At 30.9% G+C, this 12,257-nt stretch overlaps 1 protein-coding gene across 4 annotated transcripts in view; it reads left to right on the plus strand.

Annotated features, from left to right (window-relative positions):
- LOC114333079 (uncharacterized) overlaps positions 1-12,257 on the plus strand; it is a 212,749-nt gene that overhangs the window by 171,250 nt on the left and 29,242 nt on the right. For all 4 annotated transcript variants that reach the window (XM_028282914.2, XM_028282906.2, XM_028282923.2 and 1 more), the window contains one exon: positions 1,556-1,738. In XM_028282914.2, the coding sequence (XP_028138715.2) occupies positions 1,556-1,738 (183 nt within the window). The remainder of the gene's footprint in view (positions 1-1,555; positions 1,739-12,257) is intronic.

Raw genomic sequence — 12,257 nt, forward strand, 5'->3', positions numbered from 1 at the left:
AAAAAAAGCTCACAATATTTTTGGTCAGATTTTAGTAGAAGTTATTCCTGGCATCGTCCTTTACAACACCTGATAGGTTTCAAAAATTCCTGAATTATATCCTGAAATCGACCTATTTTTCACCCACAGCCTGTAGTATTTGTTAATATTAACTGTAGGCTTAATTTACTTTGATATTTGGAAAATTGGTGTTTTTGCACGAATTTTCTGAAAAAAAATTGCCTAGGTCAGTTAGGGTCACACTTTTTTTATATAATTCACAACTCCTTTGTTTATAAAAATTAAACAACCTAACTAGCGCAATTTTGAAGTTCAAGGTTTATAGTTTATGTGTAAAAGATTCAGTAAATTTTAATCTCCAACAGAGTACCTACTCAGTAAAGATTTGAACTCGAAAATAAAGACCGTGAACTCAAAAAATGAAATTGATTCTTCAAACATATGCTGCGATTAATGTCTCCGAAACTTTTTGATCGATTTTGATCATTATTTTTTTAATTTGTATGAACTCGTAGTCTCATAGAGTGCATTAGGTAGTGATAACCCCACCTAATATTACAAAATGTTATACCCCTTATCACTCAGGGTTATGAAAAATAGATCGTATGAAAACGACAGAATGTCAGATCTACCGAATATACATATATATAATTTCATACAAATCGGTTAAGCCGTCTCGGAGGAGTATGGCTACTAACACTATAACAGGAGAATTTTATAGATATAAATATATACATAGATGGCTATTAAAAAATAGGGGTTGACGATCGAAGGGTGAAAATTTGGGGTTGTATGTATATTTTATTTCTACATCATATAAAATTAAGGTAAACAATTTTGTCCAAAAAATTTAAAATAATGTCAGGGGGTCATGTAGATAAAATTACTTTTATCTACTCTATCTCATATAATGTATAAGTTTTTAGTTTGTAAAAACTGTCATTATAGATAGCAGTGCGTGAAGGATTTAAAGTGTGCGTGAAGTAACAATGTATTTAAATGGGATTTACTTTTTCGCACTGTTCTTTGCCACACTTTCATATAATCAAATACCCTTACCTTTTGTGATGACATGTGAGCATTGTTATGGTGATGACATGTGAGGAATAAATTACAACAACAATTTTGACAGTTTTGTGGTTTGAAAGAAGTTAGAGTTTTTAAATGTCAAAGTTCTACAAATTCTAGAATAGAAATGAATTCCAGTGACGAACAGTTACAGTTTTTTTATTTGTTTATCGTAGGTAAAATATTGTATCAAACTGTGCGTGAAGTACTTTTAGCGAACTTATGCGATGTATAGCACTCGCCCCGCTGTCTCTCGTGCTCTAAACATCGCGTGCGTTCGCAAAAAAGCATACTTCACGGACTGTTTCAAAATAGTTATTTATGAAACAGTTCGTGACCATCCATTCCCAAGTTCCCTATTCAAGGTTCCTGTAAGAAAAATAATAAAAGTGTTACCTTTCTGCATCTATTTACATTTTGATATTATTATGTTTTGAAAATTCTTATTAAGAATATTAAAATAGTACCGAATTGTTATTATTTTTAGGAAAAGTATTTGCTTCTTCGGCATTTTACGAAAAAGGTTTCCATCCAACGGTTGAGGATCAGATCAAGTTAGCCAACAGAATATCGAGTTCGTTGTCGGACATTAGTAACAAGAGCAGCAAGGGACAGTCGATGTACGTGAAACGAATGAAAAGATCTGTTAAATGGGTACACGAAGGAGAAGGTATTTATATTTTTTAAAGTTATATTTTCAAAAATAAAAATATAGGTATACCATTTTTATTCAGCTGCAATGCGAAGGCAAAACTGTCTTATTTTCCCCTTAGTACAGAGAGCGCAAACTAGCACTCTAAATCATCGATTTTTGCCTCTTGGAGCCATTATCAGAGAAGCGTATCCCAAGTAGCACCAAACGGGTTTATTAAGTCTTTTAAGGATGCTTTAAAACTGTAGAATAAAACTAAAATTAAAACCAATTGGATTTTAAGTAAACCTTAAGGTTGCAATAAAACCGCTTTCAGCATAAAACGGCCCACACTAAAAGAGGTAAACAAAACCAAAAATAAAAACCTTTTTAAAACTTTGTTATTTAAGCAACTGGTTTTAAAGCTGCTGTGGTACTTTTAAAACCATGTTAAAAGACACTTTCAGTGCAGGCAGTTTTATAGCAAACTTAAAAAGGTTTATTAAATGGAGACTTTTAAAGACAATTTACCATATTAAATGATTCTTTAAACCCATATACTCCATATAGGCCAAACAATTTTTACATGTGTTATGATAGGTAGAGATGTATTTGTAACCATAAAATTATAAAAAGTAATACTTGGTTATTTCGGACTGTCATGGTAAAAAAACCAATTGAGCACCCAACTTTATTGATAATATTAACAAAAATATGTAGTCTAAATAACTCACGCGCCTAAAATTTTGGACTTTCGGCGATTAAAAAATAATAATAATAAAACAATTTAAATCCGAAAAATACTAATTTGAAGGAAAAATAATTTTATCTACAATTTTAATGTTGTAATGTTAAAATAAATCGAATTTATGTCTTTAAGTCGCTTATTTATAATTTTTATGTAAGCCTTATATTGTAATCTACCATGGCTTTCAGAATCTTCAGAAAGCAATATGGCCGAAAACCAAATACTACTTTTTAGTCTATCGACAGAGAATTGTTAAGATCAAATGGTTTTATTTTATACCTTTCCAAGAGCATATATCCTATATAAAAGCAAGGTTGCCTTGTAATTAAAACCTTTTAATTTTATTGCTGCTGTCAATAACGCCACTCGGTTTTAATGTGAATCTAACCTTAAAATCGATGCGTCGTAGTGCTGTGTGTGTTGTATTCTTTGAAAAATAAGCCGTAATGACCAGTTCGTTTATATTTTAAGTACTTGCGGCTTATTTCTTCCATACTAACTGTACTTCCACTTTTTACAACACACTACACGACAGTTTCGCTCTAAAACAAATGGCCGACAATTTTGGACATGAAAGAAGAGGGGATGAGTTTAGTTTTATTGTTTCTAACAAGAAGTTTTTATGATAACCAAATTGATTCAATTAAGAGCATTTGGTTTTAATATAGCCTAATAATTGCTTATGATTTACTGACATAATTATTGTCTTGAGATCAAGTAGTTTTAATGATAGGTTTTATTAGTCTTATTGTAGACCAGGGCGCATCTGTAAAAATATTAGTACATTTGGACGTTGAGAGGTGACTCAAATTTTTTTGCAGAAATTGCTTGAAAATAACTCAAATAATAATATGTGAGTTATCCTCCCTCTGAAAAAGGTCCGGAACATTGTTTAAATAATCAAAATGTCAAAAAATGAAGGAAAAATTCGATTTTCTTCTTCGTTTTTTGATTATAACTTTAAAAGTATTCATTTCCGAGAAAAGTTGTACAAACATAAAAGTTGCGTGGTTAAATTTTCTACAATATAGAATTGGTTAAGAATTAAAAAAATAGTCACCCTTGTTGCACAATAGCAATAATTTCTAAAAAAACCATACAAAAAAAAGTATTCGCATTTTATGTTTTTCAACCATTTATGCTACACTTAGGACCTTCATATTTCACTCAGAAAAACTTTATGATACAGTTAAATAATACTGTAAATTTCATTAAGATCGGTTTAACAAATTTTGCAAAATAAATTTTACAATCCAGCTTTCGCAAAAAAAATTAACTTTTTCAAAGTGTTGAAGGACTAAAAATAAAGAAGATAGCAAGTTGAAATTTTTTTTGCTTATAGAAGTGTACCGTACCTTTCATTTTCAATTTGCAAAACTAAAATCGATTAACTACGACGGCGTCAGGATTTTTTTTAAATAAACATTAATTATTGGTGCTACGCGCAGGACAGCGGATAGTTTGCTCTGATTGGGCATTCCAATGACCTTTGATAATGATTGATACATTTTAATTTTTATTACATTTCCATATAAATAAATAAATTTGTTTATTGCAAAATAAAAACACATACTCTATCCTTTTAAATACACTTTTTTAGCAAAAACTTTCTTTGTTCATATATTTTAACTTACAGAATAAAAGTTTATTATTTTTAAACATGTGCAATTGTTTAAACAATATTTCACAAACAGTAATAAATTAGTTTGATTTTTGTAGAATTAAAATATTAAAATACAACAAAATAGAGAGTAAGAAAATAATATATTAGATAAAGATTGGAAGAAATTTTGGTGGAAATCAACTTGTGTGAATCGAACACCGCTGTCCTACGCGTAGCACCAAAAATTATTGTTTATTTAAAAAATTTCGTGACGCCGTGCTAATTAATCGATTTTAATTTTGCAAATTGGTAATGAAAGGTACAGTACACTTCTATAAACAAAAAAAAATCAACTTGCTATCTGCTTTATTTTCAGTCCTGTAACATTTTGAAAAAATGAATTTTTTTTGCGAAAGCTGGATTGCAAAATTTATTTTGCAAAATTTATTAAACTGATCTTAATGGAATTTACAGTGTTGTTTTACTATATTATAAAGTTTTTCTGGGTAAATATGAAGGTCCTAAGTGTAGCATAAATGGTTGAAAACCGTAAAATGACAATACTTGTTTTTGTATGGTTTTTTTACAATTATTGCTATTTTGCAACAAGGGTGACTATTTTTTAAATTTCTAACCAAGCTTAGATTGTAGAAAATTTAATTATGCAACTTTTATGTCAGTACAACTTATCTCAAAAATGAATATTTTTAAAGTGATAATCAAAAAACCAATAAAAAATCGAATTTCTCCTTCATATTTTGATATTTTGATTATTTAAACAATGTTCCGGAGCATTTTGAGTGGGAGAATAATTTAAATATTATTATTTGAGTTATTTTCAAGCAATTTCTGCAAAAAAATTTGAGTCACCTCTCAACGTCCATCTCAAAACAGATGCGCCCTGGACTATTAGGAGAATCTTTAAAACTGCAATAAAACTAAAAGGTCACAAACTAGAATCTAATAAAACCAAATAGTCCAGAAGTTCTTCATAAAAACTACAATAAAATAAATTATTTATCTATTAAGATTAATTAGTCTTATTCGATACTCTTATTAGATAATTTAAAACTAGTAAAAATGCTTAACAGTTTTAAAGTTCTGACAAGGTAACTTTAAAACCATTATCTTCTTATTTACCACAATAAAACCTTTATAAACCTTAAATAAAACTAAAATGTTTTTATTGTGTTACTTGGGAGGTTTGCTGTTCTCTACCCCAAGTGGCAAACCTCCGAGAGTTGTCCTCGCACTGCAACTGACGTTATGGATTAGGTTTCTAGCGACATCTGCTAAATGAAAGTCAAAGTTTTTCAACCTAATAAAAATATTAAAAATATTTCTAAAAGATATTATACTGAAAACTTATTGGACCATTTTACTGGTGACCCCTCCATGGCTTCTAAAAATGGCAAGCCAGATGGATGCTGCAGTGAAGACAAGTGGGAATTCTAAAAGTTGCAATTCACAACCCTGTCTACAGTTTGGTAAATTCCAACGAAAAATGGACCTAGTTACTCTATAGGAGTAATACTAATAGAGAAATAAAAATGTATACCATTTTTAGTCAGTTGTAATGCGAAGGCAAAACTGTCTTATTTTTCACTTAGTATAGAGAGCGCAAACCAGCACTCTAAATAGACGATTTTCGCCTCTTGTTGGAGGCATCATCAAAGAGGCGTAAGTTTGCTGTTCTCAACAGGACGCAGTTGCAGTGCGAGGACAACTCTAGGAAGTTTTTCACTTGGGGCGGAGATCAGCAAACCAACGACTCTCTGATGATGCCTCCAACAAGAGGCGAAAATCATCGATTTAGAGTGCTGGTTTGCGCTCTCTGTACCAAGTGAAAAATGAAACAGTTTTGCCTTCGCATTGCAACTGAATATAGTGGTATACATTTTTATTTTTCTATTAGTATCTAATACTCCTATATAGAGTAACTATACTAAATGTACAATCAAGACGCAGTAGAAGTAAACAAACCAAGACACGTTACATGCTACTAGAAGCACTCCTGAATCTTAGTTTAGAATCTATAAATTTTGGAAATTATGATTTGGGATTTACAATGTATATACATTGTAAATGATGATTTGAGAGTGCTCCTAATAGCATCTAACATGTCTTGGTTTGTTTATTTCTACTGTATCTTGATTTTCAATTTAGTATAGGTCCATTTTCCTTGGAATTTACCAAGCTGTAGACGGGGTTGTTAATTGCAACTTTTAGAATTCCCTCTTGTTTTCACTGCAGCATCCATCTGGCTTGCAATTTTAAGAAGCCATGGAGGTGTCACCAGGAAAATGGTCCAATAAGTTTTTCAATTAAATATCTTCTAGAAATATTTTTAATATTTTTATTAGGTTGAAAAACTTTGACCTATTTTTTTTATATAATTTAACACACGTGTTCGTTGTTAAAAACCTTTTAGTAGGGGTGTATTGGATGCTAAATTTACAATTATTAAAGCATTATGGGGACCTATGGAGTTGTGAAGATTAGGTGCTCGTTATCTATCCACAATTCGAAAAAAATGTCGCGAATAAAAGTTATTTGTATTTACGTAAGAAATCTAAACCTGCAATAAAAATGGGGTTCCTATTTAAGATTTTAAAGTAACCCCCATCTCACCTCCATGAGGGGTCATGTTTGGTGTCATTTCATAGATTTTTGAAAAATATTGAACACGTATTTTTCAGTTTTTTTTAAGTAACTTTGTGACTTATGACGCTCGCCCATTTCCTTACACCCCGCTTAAATCGCCAGATTTTTGAGATATTCACTGTTCTACAGGTATTTAACTAACCTTGTCTTTATGACGAGCTCGAGTTTTTGTAAGGATTATTTTTTACGTACTGCCCCCAACGCACGTTCCTGTATTAAAAGGCCATAGTACATAGCACATAGTGTAGGGTACATTTACAGGGGACAAAGACATTTCTCTCCATGTGATTTTCTCACGCACTTGAGTAACGTGGAAAATCCCTGCTTGGGCTCCCCTACCATTCATTATCTGGTATTATTTTTGTTTTATTATCTTTTACTTTGTTTTTAAATAAAAATTACATGTTTTTAAATTGACAATATACATATAAAAAAAAAGCTGTTTCTAGTGTGAAAAGTCTCTGTTCTCCTTATTATAAAAAGGCGCCAGATATAGTAGTCTAGGCGCCAAATAGAGGTCACCGTGTCCTTTTCAATTCTGATGGACAAACTCAACGGTCTCTTATGAATTTTTGGTTGGTGATTACGAATTTCGAGGGTGTATTTCGATCCGAGTGGTCAAAAAATTGTTATAAACAATTTAATTGTTTATAAATTGTTTATAAGGCTCTGGCTCATAGACTAAAAGAGATAAAAAGAATGTTTTAAATAAAATTTGTTCGTTAATAAAAAACGAAGAAAAAACCGTTTACTTAACTTAAATTCAACAATTAGAACTCAAGATATTGTAAAATTAGTACACAATGCAAATTGCAAATTGCAAAATAAATATTCTTCGAAGCTTTACCGATCGTAACTCGGCTTCTATTCACGCAAATGAGCCTTAGAGGGTGTCATTTCAAAGCATTATTAATGGGCTTCCAAACAGATTTGTTGAATTACTTGATCTTCATTTGTTTTAAAGTTATACCCATTTGAAATAATAATTTTCTTAAAAAAATTGTACATTAATTTGTTTATAAGGGTTTCAAGCAAATTCAAGCTATAAACAATTATACTTTAATTAACAATAATGATAGAAGAACTCAGAAGGAACATTTTGAGCTTACGAAAATGTTTGTAAGTTTATTTTTGGCCAAGATATCGATAATTTGAAAGTGAGCTCTGAGGCGCAAGATCGGCTCACCGCGTAAAGGTTCACGCGCTAACTTCTCGATGCAAATTATAATTTCTATGTATAGATACGTTATCTTCATTTTTCATTTTTGAAGATCCTGATAAAATTTTATCATATAATTCTTATAATTCTATCATCATACTGTACCTCATATCACCTTTCATTCTATTTACTTTTGTCTTCTATTTTTTGTACTAAATGAGAAAAAAACATTAAAAACTAATATTTCAGAAATAGAACTAAAAAAAAAGTTGATATTATTCATTAATACTATTTTTACAAACTTTTTGTTTCAACATCTGAATCGAGATATACAGGGAATCTCAGCTTTTTACATCTGCATTTTAGCAAGTTCTTTTTAGCAATTTTTACAGTTACATGGTGGTACTAAGTCTGTTCTTGTAGGCAGTAAAACTAAAACTCTCTGGGGTTTCAGAGTCTAATTATCTATATGATATAGATATAATATATATCATATAGATATCCAGTGGATAGTGGATAGTATCCATATAAAGTATATCTAGTTCTTTTGCAGCATCATCAAGGCACGTCAAAATTGTGTGTATGCCGCCACAACATAAATGCTCGTTTTATATGCAATGATGATGCTACAAAATAACTCGATCCATTTTTATATGGATATCACATATTGGCTCATTTGCATGCGTAGAAGCTGAGTTACGATCGATAAAGCGTCGAAAAATACATGACAGTGAGCCGACGTTGCGCCTCATAGCGCGCCAATAAAATATCGATATCTTGACAAAAAATAAACTTACGAACATTTTCTTAAGCTTAAATTATTCCTTTTGAGTTCTTCTATCATTATTGTTAATTAAAGTATAAATGTTTATAGCTCAAATTTACATGAAACCCTTATAAACAAATTAATGTACAATTTTTTAAGAAAATTATAATTTCAAACGGGTATAACTTTAAAAGAAATAAAGACAAAATCATTTAACAAACTTTTTTTGGAAGCCTATTAATGAAGCTTTAAAATGAGACCTTCTAAGCTTTAGTTGCATGCGTAGAAGCCCAGTTACAATCGATAAAGCTTCGAAAAATACTTATTTTGCAATTTGCAATTTGCATTGTTTGCTAATTTTACAATATCTTGAGTTCTAATTGTTGGATTTAAGTTTAATAAACGTTTTTTTCTTCGTTTTTTATTAACGAACAAATTTTATTTGAAACATTATTTTTTGTCCCTTTTAGTTTATGAGCCAGAGTCTTATAAACAATTTATAAACAATAAAATTGTTTATAACAATTTTTTGACCACTCGGATCGAAATCCACCCTCGAAATTCGTAATCAGCATCCAAAAATCTATTCTAAGAAACCGTTGAGTTTGTCCATCAGAATTGAAAAGGAAACGGTGACCCCTCTGGCGCCTAGACTATAGTTCAATTTACAATTTTTAAACTTTAAGTTTTGTTAGTGCCTTGTTTAGTGTAAGACCCGTTTTTCTGTATTTTTTTATATGTGTGTCTCTTCCTAATTTTATCCAAACGACCTGACAATTCTTTTCCACAGTATATTAATAATACGTGTCTTTAATTTTATGTTATATCTTACCACCCTAGATACTATCCACATCTTTGAATTTTCTTTTCCACTGAGTGACCCATATTACGTCACGGTCATTCCCCAAAAATTTTCAATAAATAAATAACATACTTAGATCTCTAAAATATACCTCTACAATAAATAAAAATAACCTTATAAAACAACATAACTTTGAGTCAGATAAACAATTCACGTCAATTAATTTTCCTAAAATTACAAAAAAAATAGTTTTAGTAGGGAAGGAAAGAATGCTAAATTTGCAGTTACTCGAGCGTTATCGGTTGTGAAGATTAGGTCTATTGGGTTCTGAAGATTAGGTCCCAAAACCAAAAAAAGTTAAGTAAAGTTTTCCATTTAAGTGGGAACTTTCCATTTTTTAATTTAATTTGCCATTTACAACAATTGTTTTTTCCGATTGTATCGCCGTCTATCCATAATTCCATAATTCAAAAAGATGTCTCGAATAAAAGTTACTTGTTTTTATGTCAGGAATCCAAATCTGCAATAAAAAATGGGGGCTCCTATTTAATATTCTAAAGTAACCCTCTCACCTCCGTGGGGGGTCGTGTTTGGTGTCATTCGATAGATTTTATCTCACAATAAAACACTGAAAAACGTTTGTTTTCTATACTTCCACAAAATTTATTACAACTATGTTATTACTACAGCTGTTTCGGCAAAGTGCCTTTCTCAAGTGATATATTTTACAATGTGTTTGCCTTTTTAAGTCTTTAACTGAAGAGGTTGAGGAGTGGGGAGCTGTTTGTCTCGAGTTGGTCATTCAGAATTATATCTGTATTTTTCAATTTATTAATTTCCATTGATTCTAAAAGTGATAGCTTAAGGCCTTTATTTTGAATATGTAGAATTTGAAACTCTTCATTGAAAGAATGATTATGATCTAGAAGGTGAAGTGCGTATGTAGAAGTGTCTGTTTTTCTATTGTTGAAAGCCCTTTTGTGTTCTGCTATCCGTTTGTCAAAAGTTCTGCCAGTTTGACCGATGTAAGTTTTCGGACAGTTACACAAGTTAGTTTGTACACACCACTCTGTAGTTGCTTTCTCTTTCGGCTTTTATTGTTTTTAATATGTTTGCTTAAGTTGTTGTTAGTTATGAAAGCTGGTGTTATTCCTTTCTTTTTTATGTATCTGGCTATTTTTGTTGTTGAGCCAGTATATGCTCACATATACTGGCAAAATAACAACAAAAATAGCCAGATACATAAAAAAGAAAGGAATAACACCAGCTTTCAGAACTAACAACAACTTAAGCAAACATATTAAAAACCATAAAAGCCGAAAGAGAAAGCAACTACAGAGTGGTGTGTACAAACTAACTTGTGGTGACTGTCCGAAAACTTACATCGGTCAAACTGGCAGAACTTTTGACAAACGGATAGCAGAACACAAAAGGGCTTTCAACAATAGAAAAACAGACACTTCTACATACGCACTTCACCTTCTAGATCATAATCATTCTTTCAATGAAGAGTTTCAAATTAGGCAGTGTGGTACTTAATTACAAAAAAATTTGTGGACTTTGTTTTGTTTATTTACACTGGATATACCCCGGATTTTAGTTTGAGTTTGTAAGTCGTCTGCTATTAGAGCTATAGGGGTTAACTTCAAGCTTAGTGAAGAAGCTACAGTACATTGAAATATCCTAATAGTTTACTGTTTAATCTTTCGAAAAATCCTTCCTATTATTGTAGGCAGTTTCAAACTTACACCTTAGACATCATATATTATTTCAGTTGTTAATCGTTAGTAGCCCAGTAAATGAACGAGAAATGTGGCGATACCGTGTAATTTTCAGGGGCAACTCCGAATTGCATGAAAATTTGGATTTAAGTTCTACTTACCCTCCATTTCAAAGTTGAATTTGTCCCGTTGGTTGCTTTTACTTGGAGGGTGACAGTCACCCCTTCTCGGGGGCGAAAAAACATACGTTCAAGATAAGCCCGGAAATGGATAAATTGACTGATTATAAGCAACTTTCGTTCTATATAGTTTTTTACGTAAGTCAAGACTCTTTGAGTTATTTGCGATTGAAAATGTTTATTTTTCGACAAAAAAAACTACGTTTTCAGACGGTTTTTCGCAAATAACTCAAAAAGTAAATATTTTATCGAAAAAGATATTTTTAGCAAAAATGTAGCTTAAAAAAAACGAAAAGAGCTGTGTATTCGTAAAGTCTATATATCTAGCAAAAACAAATTTGTAGCTCATAAAAAATACGTTTTTATTCGTCCAATTCCAAATAGAATATTTCATCGTGAAATAACCAAAAAATGAAGCTCTTTTCGGGAAAAACCCATAGAAAATTTTTTTAAAGTGTTTAAGAAAAGCTTTATTTTAATTTTTCACAAGACTTTGCAGCATTAAAAATAAGCGAGTTACGCTCAAAATAAAGTTGACCCCTTTTTTTTTGTAAAAAAAACATAAAAATCTCCCCGTGTTTAGCTCCCCAAATCAAATTAATCGTGACCGCTTCACAAACAATTTACTTCTATTTTTTATATGATCTGTCAGTTTCACCAGTTTAATGTGCTTATTTTTAAAAGGTTTATAGTTGAAACAGCTTGAACGAGTCACTAAACACGAGTGTATGCAAACTTTGAACAGCCATATCTTAACCAATTTTTGTCTTACAGAAAAATAAAATGAAACTATCATATTTATAACACCAAAACCTACATTTTTTTACTCTTTGAGATTTTTCGTATCACTAATACTTTTTAAGTTATTTTGAGTTAATTAAGTTTTAAAAATTTTTGGAAAAAAAATTTTTATTAT

The sequence above is a fragment of the Diabrotica virgifera genome, chromosome 1 (genome assembly GCF_917563875.1).
Source record: "Diabrotica virgifera virgifera chromosome 1, PGI_DIABVI_V3a".
NCBI classification, from domain to species: Eukaryota; Metazoa; Arthropoda; class Insecta; order Coleoptera; family Chrysomelidae; genus Diabrotica; species Diabrotica virgifera.